Here is a 19,367-nt window from a genome sequence, read left to right as displayed (position 1 = left end):
TAAAGTAAAAGCATATTCTCATATCCAGCCTGAAAATATTCTGCAGAGGAAACTGAAAAGCAAGAGCAACATACATCAGGACAGCCCTGACTATAGAAGAGGAGGTGGGTTTCTTGGGGATGTAAAGCTGTCTTCAACAGCTTGTTTCAAAAACCTTAAAGCAAAGCTCCTTCTTCTGTTTACATGAGCCTAAGGGACCATTCAGCCTGATGTACAGTAGTCTTAAGTTGATCCATCCCACCAACCACATTTAAACAAACGGAATCTCTGTGGGTCATTCTTGTTGAATTGTATAGGGCTTTCCCAAACCATGCATTTTTGAAAACAGATTATGTTAGACTGTTCTGTTAAGCCTCTTATTTTTTAACTTTATTCTTTCCACCCTATCAAATCAAAGGATGTGGATAGAAAATGTGAAAGCTTCCACTGGACAGTATTGTAGATCCCTGTCAGATTCCATCTCAGCTATGGAAAACAGTTGCAGAACTCAGAGGAGGAGATGGGGAAAAAAATCAATCTTTAAAGAATGACTTCCATTTTGTGAACACATTTCATTAATGTGTTTCTTGTCCAGTGAGTTATTACATGCATTGCAAACTATTAAGTTGCTTTACTCATGCGTTCATTATTTTTATTAGCTCCTTCAAGTATTTTTTAGTAGAAAATATATACCCATATATATACTCACATCTACTCTCCACTGAATAACATTTCCATTTTACACATGAGGAACTGAGTTAAATCTATCTTATGAAGGCTGCACAGCCACAATATTTCAGAACAGTAAATACTGACCACACTGGAACATCAGAAGCTTATGTTCTTTCCTTTTAATGGCAAGAAAACCACCACACTGCGCAATAAGTCTTGGAACAGGTTTAACAAAATATTCTCTCACACTCTTCTCCAATTCATCTAATTCACTGAATCCATCACTGAATTCCAAGAAACATAGGAAATCTTGTCCTCAGAGACATCTATGATAAAAGCATCAATTTTATACCATCACCTCACTCAATGTGATTCTTACCATATATCTACTATAGCCCTAGCTTTCAAAAGATCATTCCCTTAATGGATCAAACATTTCTACCTCATTCTCTTTTTCTCTGTTCTCTTTTACACCTTCCCTACTAGCCAGAACTAACTGGTTCTCCTCTTTCTACCATAAGAAGAAGTGGATTCCCACCTTGGCAGATACACCTCAACTTTTTGTTTCTTCACAGAGGTTGCCCATTCCTCAATCAGCTGGGCTTTGACCAAAGGCTCCAGTGCAGCTAGTGGTACTTCCTGCCTGGAGAGAACGATCATCATGCTGAACTCATCACCCTCATAAGGTATTTCCAAGACTTGATAGATGCCTCCTGCTTCATTGGATCCATCACTGAATTCCCCTAAAAAGGAAAAAAAAAAACAAAACCCAAAAGAGTTAATTGGACTTTTTCATCCCGATGGAGAATATGGCTCCATTTTTTTGTGGAAAAGAAAAAAAGATAAAATAGAACATTGTCATATTTTTAGTTGGCTTTGCTTTGGGGATGTACCTAATAGACCTGGGGTGTCAAACTCAGTGCTTAGATCTGGCCCATGGGGCTGCCCTGGAAACAGTGAAGGAATGGCCCGCTGTGCCTCTGCCTGAAAAAATGGAGCTTGGGGAAGGCTGCAGGAGGCTATTGCGGCCAAAAATGTGACCCAGGGGGATGCGTGCAGCCCACCTGAGTTCCATTTTCCCTGGCAGAGGGCTGCAGAAGGCTGTCTCAGCTGAAAATGGAGATCAGGAGCCTGTTTTTGCTGGCAGAGCACTCTGGCCACCACAGGCTCATCCCACACAAATGATCTAAAGCTGGCCATGCCTACCCCTGCCACACCCACCCCAGCCCCCCGAGGTTAAACACAACCCTGATGCAGCCTCAACCCTCAATGAAATTAAGTTTGACAACACTGTAATAGACAGTTTACCATTATAGATGTCATGGAATGCAGTAAGGAAGTGGATTCTTAGGAGGGAGTGGGTATATTCTTGTCAGGCACAAACAACCAGAATCACTTGTAAACAGCTAGAGTAAGCAAATTATCTATCTATGTTACAAGATTCTCCACAGACCGCCAGCCTTCTCCTGAGAACTAGATAAGGCTTAATGGACCTCAGAGGAGGTAAATCCTATGCAGTTTGTGTCTGTGCAATGATTTCCAGCATTTCCAGAGGAGTAAGAGGCAATATTTTGTGTGGGAGAAAGAGGTTGAACAATTTACAAAGTGTATTGTAGATGCAGATAGTGGAATACTCCCTGGCAAAGTTTTGTCTATAGGTGTTAAATAATAAAGATCTCAGCTTGGAAGAATTGCCATATGTCCTTCTTTATTTCGAGCCTGACATATGTTTAAACATGAAAGCTGGATCTTAACTGAATGCAAAATCATGAATGTGCACTGTAGTTTGAAGTTTCAAACGCACAGGAGAGAAAGCATGGAAATTATTTTTTGCCGATTTTTCTTTCTCTATAAATTGAACTGTATAACTTTGGCGAGTTCATCCCCCAAATCTAAACATTCAGGCATTAGTCAAGAAACGCTTAGTGCAAACAATGGTTTGCTAGCTGCCTTCAAATGGCTGTTTCAAATCATAACAAGACAACCAGTTTATAACAAGTTTGGCTTCAGATAATGAAGAAAAGCATCTCATGTCCAAATCCAGCTATAACGTTTCCTTTTGTGCCTCAAAGCAATTTGAATTTTAAAATGATATGTAGATGAAAAATAGGAGCCCATTTCTGAAACCAAACGGATTTGGCTCTTGCTAATCCAGGATGAGAGATTGCTTAAAATTATTGCTCTACATTGGCTGGATTATAAACAGACATCCAAGATAATGTGAATAATCTACAGGGCTCAATTGGAGTCACTGGACAGTCAAGAGCCTCCTAAACCAGCTATTAATTTAGGGTTGTATATATGGGAACCATATGGTATATCATCAAAAGTGAATTTGGAGTTACCTTTCAACTGTCAAGCCTACTCCAAACAAGGAGAGAACATGCCCTTTGCAGCTGTGAAATATTCAGCAATGTTTTAAGTTGTTTTTCCCCCTGTCTTGTAACAAGGAGTAATAGCCCAAAGCATTAGAACTTTAGAGGGAAAAAGGGTATGACATGACTGATGCAAGAGGGTGCAGGAAATAGGGAATTCTTCTTCAACACAAGGATTTCAGCTCCAACAGACATTGAATGTCACAAAATTTACTTGCAGTAAGCAATATTTTTGTAGGGTTTTGAGGCTTCATAAACATGGAAAAAAGTACCATGCGGAATCTGACTAAAAAGGGATATATGTTATAATATAGTTATTAGGAGCTGCATGTTATAACTGTTTAAGGGGACAATTTAAAAGTTGAATGTTTAATGGGATTTGAAAGGGAACTAATTATAAGATGTGAAGGTGATACACTCCAATTGGCAACCATAGGGGAAACCTTGTTTTGTAATGTTTGAAATGTGGAGGAATTTTTGGGGAAATGATGAAATAAGAATATGCAATGAAATTGTAAACAGGACAGATAAAAGTATAAGTATAATTATTATGAAGATATGAAAATTTTGAAAAGAAATGAAATAGATTTAGAAATGAATGAGAAAGCTATAAAATAAGCCTGAGGGAAATATTTCAGAAAAATCAATAGAGAATATCTAAAGTAGTGATAAGATATGAAATTGAATATGAAAGATGAATATGTAATTGAGATTATATCTGTACGGAGATGTGAAAACCTGGAACCATGCTGTTTGCTAAAAAAAGTTGTTTTATTTTTCTTTTGTTTTGTGAAAACCCAAATAAAATTTTATTTAAAAAACCATGAAAAAATTGGTGTAATTAGTACTCAACTAATTTGAAAGTCATCAATTTAGTACTTAACACCTTTTTGATGGGAAAATTTTGTGCCTGTACTTATCATTTATTTCAAAGCAAAGCTAGAATTTGTCAGTGTCCACTGCCTTGTGACTCACTATATTATTCCTTATGGGAAAAATGTGTTCGGTACTCATCATTTTTAGTATTCATTGGATCTCCTGGAACCAATTAATGATGAATACCAAGGTAGCACTGTACTATCATAAGTGAACAATTAAAATAGAAGTTGCTGTTTGTTTTGTTGGAAAAGTGAGAATCAAGTTAAAGGTAGTCCTCAATGACTAATTGCTTAGTTCATAGTTATGATTACCCTTTCCGGAGCAATTTATGATCTGATTTAGAAGTTTCAATGTCAACTGGCTTGCATTTCCATCCATTTGTAGAGTCCTGTGGTTATGTGACCACGATTTTGAGAATTTTAGGGTTGGTTTTCAGCATTTGTTTCTGGTTTCTGGCAAAAATCACCCACTGGGAAAAATGGGTTTATTAAATGACTAATGACATTTAATGACCACAGTGTTCATTTAACAACCACTGCAAATAGATTGTAAAAATGGGGATAGGATGTCCTGTTTAACAACCACTATGACACTCAAAATTCTGGGCTCAATTACAGTCATAAGTTAAGAACTACCTTACCAATCCATAGATTAAAAACAGATATCAGAGCCAGCAATTACTGAACTTCATGGAAGTTTTTTGGGGGCATTATAATGAATACTTTATTTAAGAGATACTGTTGACACGCTGTTATTTGGCACCAGATTGGAGAAACAAAATATGTTGCATAGAATTTATAAAGAAAGATTTAATTTAGGCTAGAAAGAAAATGAGCATTTTTGTTCCTTACCATAATAAAATTCTCCTTGCTGATACATCATGGGAATTTGTACTTCACTTTCATCATCCTTCGTAAAGGAGAAGGTTCTTGTGTTCTCTGGTCTGAACTGAGACTTCCAATTTCCCTTAAAGTAGATTGCATTGACAATAGCCAAGTGAGTGAGAGCACTGAAATCCCTTGCTGAGACAAAATCTTTGATCATATCTGTCAGATGAAAAGGGAGAAGAAGCACATCAATCAGGAGATCCCAACGAGAATTTAGAATAAAAACTAAAGCAATTTGCTCAATGAAACCAAACAAACAAACAAGCAAAGGTGCTTTTTCAGGAGGCAACTGGACTTTCTTGTTGTTTTTTTCTTTTGAAGACATTTTCCTTTTCAACCAAGAAGCTTCTTCAGCACTGACAGGATAGTGGGGAATGGAAGGATTTATATTCCTTGCAGACAGCTGGTCATTTGCATCCTTTTAGAGGGTTGTTGAAGCACTTGGAGGTTTATCTGTGTCCTCAGGGTCACCTGAGGAGTGCAAATGGTTCCTGTAGTCTGCAAACAAATTTTCCTCTGGAAATCCATTCCTACTCCCACACCATTCAAAGGATGTTTATCCCAAATTATATAGTTTAAAGTCTATAGAGATTCTCAGTCATCCAGGTTATGGTTGTCCCAAAGAAGCACTTTTGGGACAACTATGCCCTGGATGACTGAGAATCTCCACTTTAAGCAAGCAAATAATTAAAACAATTTCTAGATTTAAAAAAATGCCCACTTTAAACTGCTACTTGAGCAAGGAAGTCAGCAAGTTTTGAGCATAGGCAACCTACACCATTTAAGCATGATTAATTCATTCTAAATTTATATCACACTTTTCCTCCAGAGCTCAAATGACATGCATCTATATTTCATCTTCCAGTTTTCACCATTCAACCATATCTTTGTTAAATTGGTTGGGGTATGGTAGTAACTGGCCAATACCCTCCCTCTCTTCCTTTCCTAACTACCTACTAGCTAAATGTAGATATGAACTTGTATTCTTGACTGAACACTCAGTACCCATATGGATTCAATACTGATTGAATATTCAATCAATTGATACACTTCACTGGCTTTCTGTCCCAAAACACTGACATGAAACTTTTATTAACTTAATCAACTAAATCTAATTACAGCTTTGGAGAAGCAAAGTGTCAGTGAATACAAAGTGGATTAACTGCTAGGATAACTGAAAGATGGAACATGGGACAGACTTTGTAACCTTCCTGTATTCCCTTTCCAATGATCAAGAGTGAAACCAGAAGGAATTGGGTGACACAAGAGAATTTGAAAGGCTCCTGCTGGCCTTAACAAATGAATGCCAATGGCTTAGCTTCTCATTCTGAGCATTGCTTGTAAGAGAAAAAGGTTATTTAGAAATTCAGTGGAGGAAACTGTCAAGAGCCTTTGAGATCTGCCTTTGGAGCTTTGTCCATCAGTCCAAAACTTGATTGTTAGCAAGTTTGGTCATATTTTTTTTTGCACTTGACCTCCATCAAGCTGTGACATTAGACATGATCTGTAAGTCCCTTTTGCTCTTAAGACACAGTTGTACTGAGTTTTTCTCATGTGAAGTTGCTGTTCTGTGGGGAAAGATCAATGAATGCAGTGTGCAGGATAACAACAGGCAGTTCTACAGTTGAAAGAGAAAGAGGTGGCTTTTGAAAGTCATGTGTTTTTGTCTCTAGGGTCTCTTCACAACAACAAGAAAAGCAGAGTATGGAGTAACTTTCCAATTACTTCTTCCAATTCTCATGAGCACATTGGACAACAATGACCTGGATGACTGAGAATCTCCATAGACATTTATGATAAACCTAATTTAAAAAGTGTTCAGAATCGCCTCACATTCCCTAATCTTAGCAAACTTTAATACTGCAAGGTGGAAGTTCTTAGACTGAGAGTCAATGACTCAGATCAAAGATGAGATGTAAACACTATGCTGAGAACTCATCTGCACTGAATCAGAGGATAGGTTTTTAAATATATGCATATAAACAGATTGTGTCACTAACAGCATGAAAGGGAGTTATGAGCTCCCAAACTATCGCAGATTGGATTTTTTTAAAAAACAGTTGCAACAAAACAAGTAAACTAATAACTTTTTTTTTAAAAAAGCCTACAATCTAAGGATGAAATGACAAATTTAGGAAATAAGCCACCCTGGATAACATTTTGCATCAATGAAATGTTAATCTACATTTTGATGTTTTTAGAATCCAATGCTAATCAATTAAAGTTACTAGAAATAATTAATAACAACCCTGTCAAGACTCTTCTTAATATTGCTGTAGTACTTATGGATTTAGATCTACATTTTACTAAAATCTTTTAGATGTGTTCCAAAATGCAGAAATTGAAATTGAGGGGGGAAGAGTATATAAATTACCTGTATTTTAAACATCAGTCCATCTTTCATTTTTGAAGAGATACCAATGCTATTATTTCCGAACAGGCCACTGATCTATATATAATGGACTTATTTTAAAAGTGCAAAGCTTCTTTCACTTGCAGAAAACTTGAATTTGATTATTCTTCAGATGATGTCAAAGCTAAGGTCTGATTCTGCTTACACAAACTATTATACAATTCATTTACTTGGCTGAATGCTGTTTGCACTAATTGTGTGGTTTCTAAAACCCACATTTGCACTCTTTCTGGTAGCATATCATTGGTTATTATTATTATAGGAAATAAAATACATTTCAAGGTTTTTAAACAATGGCTATGTAGATTCATGCCATTGGTCTATTTAAGATAGAGAGGTAGTAATTTTTTCAAGAATTCAGGAACTTTTGAAATGCTGGGAACTGAATGTGAAAACTTGTGCATGTAAACCATGTGTTTTTCCACAGACCTACTGCCATCTCATCTTTATGGCATTGTTCCACTGAACAAGCTTTCAGTAACATTGTTTTACAGTTTTATTAATAGCTTGGCAATGTTTTCTAGGCTTTAAGGTTGGGAAAATGCTAATAAAGAAAGTGTGCATCTTAGCATCCAATTCGCCAACATTTGTTCAAGGAAAAGAAAGAGACATATTGCATCTGTTACAGCCTTGAGAGGCTTGTTAACCTAACGCAGCAGCTGCTGTGCACACATTCGGAAATAAATCATTCCAATCAGAATGCATTTTCTGTGACCTGGGGTTTCCAAGGGGAATGGTTTACATGCTTTTTAGCATAATAATTCTGAGTTTGGAATTCTGCACTGACAGCAATGAATTAAATAACTGTATCAAATTTCACAGGATCCATATTGTGCATATGGGCAGCTTTCTGTTTCAAGCATAGTGCTCCTTTCATCACAGGAAGAGAACCCACCGGTGTCTTGGAGATTGTGCTCATCTTCCAATGTTCTTTCATAATGAGTCCCAAACACTGGATTTTACAAAATTAAAATGTTTGGAGTAACCCTATGTGTGTTTATGTGTATGTGTCAGTGGTGGGATTCAAAAACTTTTACTCCTGGTTCTGTGGGCATATCTTAGTGGGCGTGGCAGAGAAAGGATACTGTAAAATCTCCATTCCCACCCCACTTCAGAGGAAAGGTATTTGCCGGTTCTCTGAACTACTCAAAGAAGAACCACCTGATGAATACCACCTCTGGTGTGTGTGTGCGTGTATGGCACACACACACACACGCTGATGCATACACACATAGGGTTACTCCAAACATTTCAATTTTATATCTCGAGAAGAACTGGACATAATTAATAGACCACTATATACCCCAATGGGTCAATGGAATTGAAAGGCCAATGGATGTCAATGGAATTGAAAGGCATGTTATATGTAGTTGGCAGGCAAGCTAAGCATAATTTTCAAGAACAACCTCCCCTATGCCTGAAGTTAAAAGTTTTTGATCAGTGTGTGTTATTTGCTCTAACCTATGTCAGTGAAACATGAACATTAATCTCACAATCGATACAAAAGGTAAGAGTGGCGCAAAGAGACATGGAAAGATACATGCATCCACGAAGAGAGACCTACAACAAGATGGATGGATGACATCAGCAAATATTGTAGGCCCAATTGGCAAAAGAAAGCTCAGAACTGTATTGCTTGGGAACATGCAGAAGAGGCCTTCATCCTGCAGTGGATAGACAATGGTTAAAATGATGGTGATGATGTGTCTCTGTGTGTACATACATACAGTACTAATCCTAGGTATTTGGGTAGGTCTACACACATACACACACACAAATACATACACATACATATTCCAACACAGTAAAGTTGTATGTGTGTGTGTGTATCAAGCTGCAGCATAACAAAATTGACAAAAGTGAAGGGGTCTACTTTCCTAATTCAGAGTGTGTATGTACAAACACTGTATGGGCATAAATGGAATGCAATGACAACCCACAACATTGAGAATTGGAAAATAATTAGGAACCTACTGTTGGTGTGGTTCTCCACCCATTTATTGATGTAGCTCGCAACAGCTATATTTTGACGAAAATCCACAACTTCAACTTCAGCTTTAAAGTATTTTTTCAGCAGCTGCAAAAATTTATCGTTAACATGATATCCATTTTGCACATAAAGGGAATTGGCAAGCTTCATCACGTAATGGCTATCCTCAGTAGCAGCCATGTCAGAAAGATCTTTTAAGAAGGCAAATTCTTCACCTGAAATTAGAGAAAGAGATTAAAACTGGTCTGACAGAACTGGCAAATATATTGAGAGCTTAACATATCTCACTGTCTTCCCAGGGAAAAAGGATTAATGAGCACTGATATTTCAGTGAAGTCAGTTACTAAGAAATACTTCATATAATTAACCTTTCTTGAAGAAAAATGAGAAGTAACAAGGAAGACAAAACCTCCAAAGAGCTTTACGGGCAAAATTCCACTTCAGGTTGTACTGTCAGGAAGTGGCCATTAAGTGCACCATGACTTTCCTCCTTCCTTTCCAAGACCTTTAAAGCTGAAAGCAGTTTCTACCACTCAGTTGAGGGTACATTCTGCAGCCTGCCTATAGCTGTAGTGCCAACATCCTGATTATTAATATTCTTTGCATTCAAGAAGACATGATGGTGGTATCAACTGGCCATGTCACTTTCCCTTTAGCTAGAGTTCTTTTAATTTGTCTCATTCACCCTTTCCTCCAACACAAATTCCATGTGATATAAACCACTACAGACATCTCTTTTAATTTTCAGCAGGCAAACATTCATGGCAAGTGAATGTTATTAGACTGGGTTGGGTTTAGAAGACAATATTAGGGTTTGTTTTTCATGCAATCAGTATTCTTAACTCTCAACTTCTTTTTTCAAATCCAAGATTTGGATATTGGATAATGGCTATTTAGTTTGAAATGCACTATGGTGGGGGTCACCATGGAACAAGGATAGCAGGTAATGTATTTGGGATACTGACAACCAAGAGGTTATTGGGGCCACATAACATATATGTGATATGAAACTGTTCTCGTCTGCTTTCTATCTTTAAATGGTCAAAAATTGTGTATTTTAGAGATGCAAAAAGGAGTTTCATGGTTCCCTATGACCCACTCCTGGTGCATCTTTAATCAGCCCTTAAGTGTACATGCACCAAAATTTGGGGGAATCAAATTGGATCCTGATTTCCTAAAATTGAACTGACTTTCTGAAATAGGGCAAAACCTTATCACATAATTCCCTCCCAGCCTGAATCAAATTATTTTCTTGTCAGGAAAGATGAAAAAAATACTTCTTGACTTTCAATTATTTCCTTCAGCTCTTAAGAGTTGTTTATTCAAAGTTTAGATGCCATTAAAGAAGCAAAGGCATTCACCTGAGTAGGAAAAAAAAGGAAAGAGGTGCTTACTTTTTCCTCACAGGATAGAAGTGAGTTCTCCCTGCAGAATGTTCTCTACACATGTGATGTTCTCTACACAAACAGGCCTCAAGTTATGTTTAGAGAATATTGACTTAGTCTGTAAGTCAGTATACAGCTAAAATCCTCACTACAAACCATTGAGTTTAACGTGCGATTACTCAGTCCCTGGAATATTAGTGTACCAGACTCAAAACTTTATCTAGGCTACCATTATGTTCTCATATTGGCTAGTTCAATGTCTGTGTCCTTTTCAATTGGTGTGTATTAAATTAGAAGGAATAAGCTTTTACCCACTGGTCATTCACAGAGGCCTGAAATACAATAGGACACAACAGCTATTGAGATGTTAACGGCTGATAGCATTACTTAAGAGATGCTGATAGGCCCTTTACCTTGTCCTTCAAAAAAAACAACCCATATAATTATAATTTATATCTGTATCTATATCTATATCTATACCTATACCTATATCTATCTCTTTGGTTATTCGGGTTTTCTCCTGCGTAAAATTGGAAGTATCTAGGCAACATTTCGATGAACTCTTATTCATCATCTTCAGGCTTGTGTCTTTGGCTCTGTGCTTCTCAGAGTAATGTGAGCTTGCAGCTGCTTCTTCCTTTTAACTGCTAGTGGGGGTGTGACTTGATTGGGTGGGGGCTTGGCTGTGTTCTGATTGGGTGGGGGTGTGTTCTCATTGGTTGGGGGTTTGGCTGTGTTCTGATTGGTTGGGGGGTTGGCTGTGTTCTGATTGGCTGGGGGTGTGTTCTGTTCAGGTGGGGGCTTGGTTGTGCTCAGGTTAGTCTTAGTTGCTGAGGGATTTGAGCTGGTGAGCTGTGATCCTGCTGTTTGGCTTCGCGTTCATGGTCGTGCCGCATCTTCATGGTGGGCATCAGTTCGCTTCATGTATGGGTCGGAGGGGTTTGAAGCGGGTAGTGATGCAGCTGCGGTGTGGCTTATATATAGGTATTCAGCTTTGTTCGGGTATTTTCCCACGTCATTGTAGTTGTGCTAATAAATGACGTGGGAAAATACCCGAACAAAGCTGAATACCATACATGTAAGTACCCACGAAAACTTAAGAAAACACACACACACACACACATATATATATATACATATACCAGTATTCATGGCGTATAACACGCACTTTTTTCCCTGAAAATAGGGGGCAAATGATGTATGCGTGTTATACGCCGATATAATGTTAAGAAGCCTTCGGTGAATGCTGCTGGGATCGGGGATCAAGGACACAAATGAAAGAAGGGGAGGGAGGAAGCAACCGAAGCCTGTCCTTCTCTCTGGGTCAGCTCTCTCAGTCGCTCTCTCGCTCCTCCACCAGCACAGGAAGAAACTGCTTCAAAGAAGCAGGGGGCTTTTCCTGTCGCCGAAGCGCCCGTTTCTCCCCACCCCCACCCCGTCCCCCGCCCGCAGTGCTCCGTTCTGCCTGCCTGCCTGCCTTCGTTAATGGTTGAATCGGAACAGCTTCGGCTGAGTAAAAGAGGCGAATAGTTATTATTCTCAGCCGAAGCTGCTCCCAAACAACCAGAAACTAAGGCAGGCAGGCAGGCAGGCAGAATGGGACACTGTGGATTGAAGCGCGCGGGGTGGGAGTGGGGGTGAAATTTCCCTCTTAAAATGAAGATGCGTGTTATACGCCTGTGCGTGTTATACGCCGATAAATACGGTATATATATTTAAAATTATTAACTGCCCACAGTTAACTGTGGCGCCTTCATTTTTCACTGGGTGGTGGGACTTGGGAAAAAAACCTCTCTAGATGCCTTTTATTTATATTGCTTTTTAAAAATTTTCATGAGTGCTAATTTCCCCCCATCACTAACCTTTAACCTATTTAAGTAAAGCAATAATTTCAAAAAAATAATATAAGGTGAATTCACCAGAAATAAATAGTTGTAATTTAGGATAGTTTTATATTATTACAAGTCGACAATCATGTTTTCTCATTGTGATCCCTATTTCTGTATTTTCCTTTTTCTCACCTCATTTTCTTACAGAAATGTATAGGCAAAGTATCGCTCCACAAGCGAAAGAATGACTAGCTAATAGAAGCAATGTGCTTCATCTGACAATCATCAGTTTTTATAAACATACTTATCTGCCTTTGGGTTTCCTGCTTTTAATGGGAACTTTCCAACCACTTATGATAAATATTTATTTGGCTCTTCCAGCTGTTTAAAATTTGCTATATTATTCTACAAATTTCTACTTAGCTCCTTTAAATTTTTCTTGAAAAGTTATACTAATGATGTTTATACTAGATGAAAACACTGGATTTTTATAATATTAACTACTCAATGGGCACCCTCCCCTATTCCTGGTGTGTGTCCCCTATTCCTGGTGTGTGACCTGAGTTACATTTTCTGTGTAAAAGTGTGTGTGTGTGTTTAAAATAAAACTTTTGATTTTATATGGCACTGTCAATTCTTATTTCCCTCTCTCCTCAAGGCTATTTACTGAATATGAATGTAGGACAAATGATGATCAAAATTATAATACAATCTTCTTATTAAATTTGTTTGCATTTCCTTTTCAGAACAAAATTCCTTTGCTTGATTTTCTGGAATTTTCCAGTTGTCTATTCCAACCTTCAATCAAATGCTTATGAGAATTATGTCAGTTCTTTTCCTTTTTTTAGATCCAGTATCCCAATTTTTTTCCTTTGGCTTTGCCTCGGGACATCATATGACTAAACTTCTCTATTTTCAATGGAAAAAGAGAATTGTGTCTGACCTCCTAAGTATGTAAACAAGACCTGTTTATGAATATGAATTGAGGATGTCTGTAATTTGCTGGGTCAGATGTGCTCTGTGTCCAAGCTAACAGCTTATGTCAACAGATGCAACATAGTCGAACAGAAGACTGACACAGAACATATATTAAACTAAACATCATTTTCCCTTTTAATATTAGGGTCTCATCTTCCTATACAAAAGATCACATTTCTAGCCTTTCTAGATGAAGATTCACCTAAATCAACAGAACATCACTCCTGTTCAGAATCTTGATAACAACAACAAAACAACAACAATAATGAGAACAAAGCAGTTGCCTATTAAAGATATGACTGATAGACAGATAAAGTTCAATTATATTTAATTATACAGAATCATCATTTATGAAGTCCTTGGTGCTTTCTGAGCTTGACTGTTTATTTGCAGACATCTCATTACTGTAGTAGGTGATATCATCAGTATATATACCATCAAAAGAGAGTTGTGGAGTGCCTAGTGGTGAAGAAGTTTGCCTCCCATTCAGAAAGTTGAGAGTTCAATCCTAGATAGAGGTAGATGTTTTTCTCCTAAAGCACAAAGAAAAAATATTTGCTGCAAACTCCATGTGGTGTCAGGAAAGGCACCCGGCCAATAAATGCTCAGCTCCATCCAGTTGCCCTGACTCTACCCTGAATTAAGTGATTACAAGGTCATGAAAAGAGACTGGTAGATAATATCATCAGTTAACTGTTGATATTACTAGTTGGATAATGAAACCTCAGCAAATTCAAAGAACACCAAGAATTCCATAGTTCAACCCTGAGCTAAATATTGTCTTTCTATTAGATGCATCATAAACATTAAGTACCTAGACTTATTTTTTAATTGACTTGAAAAGTATTATGGAAGCATATTACCATTTTTCAAACCTTCATAGCCCATGGAGTGCTGAATTTCTTTCAGGGTGGAACCATGAGCACCAAGCTCCACCATCCCCATCGTTATTGCTATTCCCAGTGGGGAGAAAATAATGTTTTCATCTTCTCCTGTAGCTCGCAGCTGATTGTAAACATTCACAGAAAATTCTGCAATGGTTTCATCAGGAAAATTGGTGCTGAAGGCTTCGCTGTGCAAAACAAGAAGCAACAGGAGTCCAAGAACAAACATGGTTGAAGAGTTTCAGAGCTGCAAGGCCAAGAAGAATGAAAGAAAATGAATCTTACATTGTGCACATGTGATGTGGGGATCATTAAATCAATATGTGCCTAGTGTGAAGGAAGGATGCTTTTCTGGACTGTAAAAAAGTTCCCCATTGAGGAAAAAAAAAAGTCAGTCAGAAATGGAACTCAGAAAAAAAGAAACTTGTGTTCCAACCAGTGGTTTGGTTCCTTCTTACCATTTTGTCATTTAAAAAATAAGTATTGTCCCATAGGGAACAAAGCTTCTCCATCACCAAGGATTGAGCTTAAAGAAAAGATTAACATCTCTTCTAGCTACAAAGCAAGACTTAAGACTTTTCCTGCCCCACCTGTCTTTGGCTTAGCTTTCTGCTTGTCTTCAGGGAAGACGCAGTGACTTTTTTTTTCTTTTTTGGGGAGTCAGAACCAAAGAACATGGAATAAAATAAAACACAACATAATAAAGAGTAAGAGGCAATGAGAGCTGCATATACTCTAGTGCTAGGGCAGAAGGAAATGCTGCCAAATTCATTCATTCATTCAATCAAAAGCTTGGCTGATCAGCACACCAAAGATAACCTGTAACTTAGGGGCCCTGTGGCAGCCAAGATCAAAGCCTGAGAGACCTGAATCAGAGAATCCTTTCCAGGTTAAAGCCAACCCATGAGCCAGAGGAGTTTCCAGAAGCAGTGGGCAAAGAGAAGGTGGCAAGTAGTACTGTCTGCAAGCATTTCGGCATGCATCAAACTTCCAAAGGATTAGACCAGGGGTCTTCAAACTTGACAGCTTTAACACTTGTGGACTTCAACTCCCAGAATTCCTCCTCCAGTTATGTTAGCTCAGGAATTCTGGGAGTTGAAGTCCACAAATCTTAAACTTGCCAAGTTTGAAGACCCTTGGATTAGACACTGGGTGGTACCACCTTGGATTGCTTTCTCTCTCCCAGCTGACTGTGCATGCACTGGATGAATCCAAGTGTAGGGACTCGGCACTAGGTAGCATTAGCAGTGCAAATCCTCTGATTTCTGAGATTGCCCTGCTTCTCCTGGGCTAGCACTCAAGAACTCCCTTTTTTCATCATTACAACAGCAGAATGGAACACTGGATGAATGATATGATACACAGGGAAAAAGGATGGGAGGAGAGGAATAATATAGGTTACTCTAGTGAGGTTTACCATGATGGCTCAGGATCTTGAGGAGAACAAGATTCATTGGTGACTCAGGACTCCTCAAATCCATCATGCTCAGGTCTATGCATGTACAGTAAAATATGGGACCCCCTTAAGCAAAATAACTTTCCATGGTTGAGTTATATGTTACACCAAAGCAGCCTATGGGGAACCGACTATTTCAGAGTAAGCAGAAAGAGAGAAAAGTTCATTCTCTTATTCTCACAAATTCACCAAGGGAACCATATATGATTGAAAAAAAAAGATTTTCTTCACTGGACGCAAAAGAATTCTGTGCAATGCCTTCTAGTTAGAAATGACATTCTTCTCTATCAAGTCCATCTTTGGTGATCAGAATGACATTTTGTAGGAATTCCAACTTCTGTTCTTCATCACACAGAACCACTTTTGGGCAGCATTTGAGAATCAAGAGAATTCATTCCAAGCCACTAAACTTGCAGTCCTTAAAAAACCCTTAGGTCTTCAAAATATAAGACAATTGTTTTTTTGCATTATTTTTCCAAAAGAAATGAATAGTCTCATAAAATGGTTGGAGGAATGCTAGGGACCCTCTGTGAATAACCCTTATTATGTCATATGCACTATTTATTACTGACATTTTAAAATCATTCTATTCCACGACTTTTCATTTTATAGAAATAGATACCTCTGGTATTATTTTTACATGCAATTTTATTAAAGTTCCAACCGCCCCATAAAATACAAAAAAGCAAAGAAAAAAATAGAGTGAAACAAGGGAGGGACCATGAAAAAGGAAAACTGGGGATGAAAACAAGAAGGAAAAAAAAGTTGTACAGAAGATAATAACTTTTGACTTTTTTCGGTACAGATACACACATAAAATGCAATGATCCTTTGAGTTACAATAAGTCATAACACACAGTACTGCTATAATCATAAATAAATCTAATCATCAAATCCCAAGGTTAAAGTTTCATTTCAAGCAAACAAAAATCCATAAGTGGTTTCCAAATAGAAACAAAGTTAGAGAAAGTCTTTTCTTCAATCGGGGCGTTTAATTTCGCCATCTCTGCCAACTCCATTAATCTCAGCATCCATTCTTCCATTTGTGGGTCCATCTGTGCACATAAAGAAGTCTTGCTGCTGTTGACATATTGTATAGTGAGGAAAAAAGTTTCATTTTTTTTCCCTGTCTGTCCATCAAATTTAAAAGAAAAGCCTGTTATATCAACTTTCTTGGTTAGCTTTAGCCTTAGTGGGATATAAGATTAATACCTAAAATAAAATGGGATACTAGAACTGACCGAAAAAAGGATAATTAATGGAAAGAGCCCCAACAAATTGGGTCTACGTGAACAAAATATAAACTAGGTCTGGATCAGGGGTGTCAAACTCGTGGCGTCATGTTGTCGTTATGTGATGTATTGTGACTTTTTCCCCCTTCGCTAAAACGGGTAGGCGTGGCCATGGGCTGTGAGTTTAACACCCCTGGTCTAGATGAGTAAGAGAGCTACAGTCACATGACCGAACTGATTTTACAACCTTTTTTATGGCAGTCGTAAGCCAAATGCCATGGTCAAAAGGTAAATGCTGCAGTCATAAAGTGAACCAAACAGGAGATGCCTATTTCTGGCAAAACTCTTGTAAAACATGGTCACATGAACACGGATGCTGCAAATAATCGCAAATGCAGACATGTTGCTACATGACTGGCTGGGGGAATCATCAGAACTTCAGATTCAGATCATAATTCCCTGGTTTTGGTTGGCCATAATTTCAAGTGGTCACTAAGCAACCAGTCGCAAGCAAGATTTCCCATACTGTGTGTGTGACAAGGATTTCACATACAGTGAGTCAAGTTTCTACTGTGGTGTGGTGACTAAGGCACAGTACTAGAAGCAAGGAGATCTAGATTCTTGTCCACCCACAACTCCTGAAGTTCATTTGATAGTGTGAAGACCCAGGGCGTGATACAAAGGCAACACAGTCACATAAGTAAGAAAAGTCCCTTTAATACTTTGCCCCCAATGTCCAGTTACCTTCGGCTGGAGAAAAAACTCTCCCAAGAACAGTCTTTAAGTGGAGGAAATTCAGTCTGAAAACAAAGTACATATAAACTGTAAATAAAAATCCACACAAACCACGCTGCAGCAATTAACTGGACAGGGCAGGATAAAGAATTGCAGACTTCAAAGGCCAACAAAACACACACAGTTGGGAAGACGCCAGGAACTCAGATAAGCCTCAACAAAACAAGATAATACACAATTTGTTTCCAACAAGTTGCTGTGCTCAAACTCCCTTTTTAAACACTGTGGTCTCAGCTGCAGCTACTGAAGGGAATCAGAACCTTTTCCTCCCCCGTAAGCCATGCAACTCTCTGTTCCTCCCTGTGTGCCCTAGGATGAAGAGGGGGTGGGCCTAGATCTTCCTCTGAATTCCCTCTGCCTTGCTTTACCTCTCCCCTGCTCTGCCCAGCCAGACTTTGCCCTTCCCCAGTTTCTTCCACAGCCACCGGAGCCATACGCCAACTCCCTGTCAGCTGCTCGGCCTCCCCCTCGGAATCAGATTCTGACAGGGGCATGACAGATAGTGTTGGATCAGCTAGTGTCTCTCACAGAATTGCTATTATGGGGGAACCTACCTCATAGTGTTGTTTTGTGGAGAAACTCAAGAAGGAGACACTGCATTAAACTCTTGAACGAAAGGCGGGACAGAAATCTAACAAATGTATAAATTATTAAGTTAATGTGATGTTCAAGCAATAGTAGCTTGAATCTTGCATCCCAGCCAGTTTTAGCCTATCTTTGTGGACATAAGTGCCTGATTAGGATAGAAAGCAGGAAAGATGGAGCTGTCCCAAAACATATTAGAAAGACATATAATGTTTTTTATTCTGTGACACTATTGAATGGATTTTTTTTTTCTTTGTAAAGATATACTTACCCATCAAAGGTCTTAAAAGTCACATTCTTTCCTCTATAGCAGAATGAGGATAGGGAGAATTCATGGATAGGTTTCCAATACCCCAAACATCTGTGCCAAATCGTAGTTCTGAAAGTGCAGAGATTGCTATATCTTCAAATTTGGGTATGGTTCATTTATGCCTATTTACCAAGACATGTGTATTCTTCTCTCCAGTGACCTTTTGCAATCATGATACTTAACATTTATATGGTGTATCTTATTAGCAGGCTGTTCCACAAACATCACCTAATTAAGTATTGTGGCAGCTCAGAGCAATGTATAATTAAATGTTATTAAACCCATTTTATAGGTGAAGAAGCATCAACTAAATAGGCTGTTCTGTGTATTTTAGCAATAACACTAAAGACCACTTTTTCCAAACAGGTTTTCTTTTTTTAAAAGAAAAAAAGAATAGAACAAAATTCTATTCCTGAATTATATGAGTTCAGGCTGCAGACAGGATAAATGGATGTTTGAAACTATCATATTATGGAAACTATACTAAGATTCATCTCTCCTAACAGCTAATTTACCTTTGTGGAGAGTTTTTCTTTTCCAATTTGAAATGAAATTTCCCTGTTAGAGCTGCACAATCGAGGGAACAGTTTTACCTCAGCGGTACCAATCTTTGTGAATTAGGCTTAACAAAACCTTCGTTATTCATATATAATACGTAGATGTCATTCAGCACTACTATTCTGCTGCTGATTTACAATGGAAAATAATATAATATAAT

The 19,367-nt window shown here is 38.2% G+C and overlaps 1 protein-coding gene across 4 annotated transcripts in view; it reads right to left on the bottom strand.

Moving 5' to 3' along the window:
• Window positions 1–19,367, bottom strand: part of SERPINI1 (serpin family I member 1) — a 150,416-nt gene that overhangs the window by 30,476 nt on the left and 100,573 nt on the right. For 3 of the 4 annotated variants that reach the window (XM_087965280.1, XM_087965283.1, XM_087965282.1), the window contains exons 2-5: window positions 14,251–14,518; window positions 9,180–9,410; window positions 4,757–4,951; window positions 1,190–1,394 (exon numbers count right to left, since the gene is read on the bottom strand). In XM_087965280.1, the coding sequence (XP_087821406.1) occupies window positions 1,190–1,394; window positions 4,757–4,951; window positions 9,180–9,410; window positions 14,251–14,500 (881 nt within the window). In that variant the 5' untranslated portion in view covers window positions 14,501–14,518. Of the gene's footprint in view, window positions 1–1,189; window positions 1,395–4,756; window positions 4,952–9,179; window positions 9,411–14,250; window positions 14,519–17,703; window positions 17,760–19,367 lie in introns of all 4 variants that reach the window. The other variant, XM_087965281.1, reaches the window with a different exon arrangement.

This window comes from Notechis scutatus, chromosome 4 (assembly GCF_049901735.1).
Source record: "Notechis scutatus isolate UNSWTSFEM ecotype Mainland chromosome 4, rNotScu1.2, whole genome shotgun sequence".
Taxonomy (NCBI): Eukaryota; Metazoa; Chordata; class Lepidosauria; order Squamata; family Elapidae; genus Notechis; species Notechis scutatus.
Note: the sequence above shows the minus strand (reverse complement) of the source record. Positions and strands in the feature narration are given on the sequence as shown.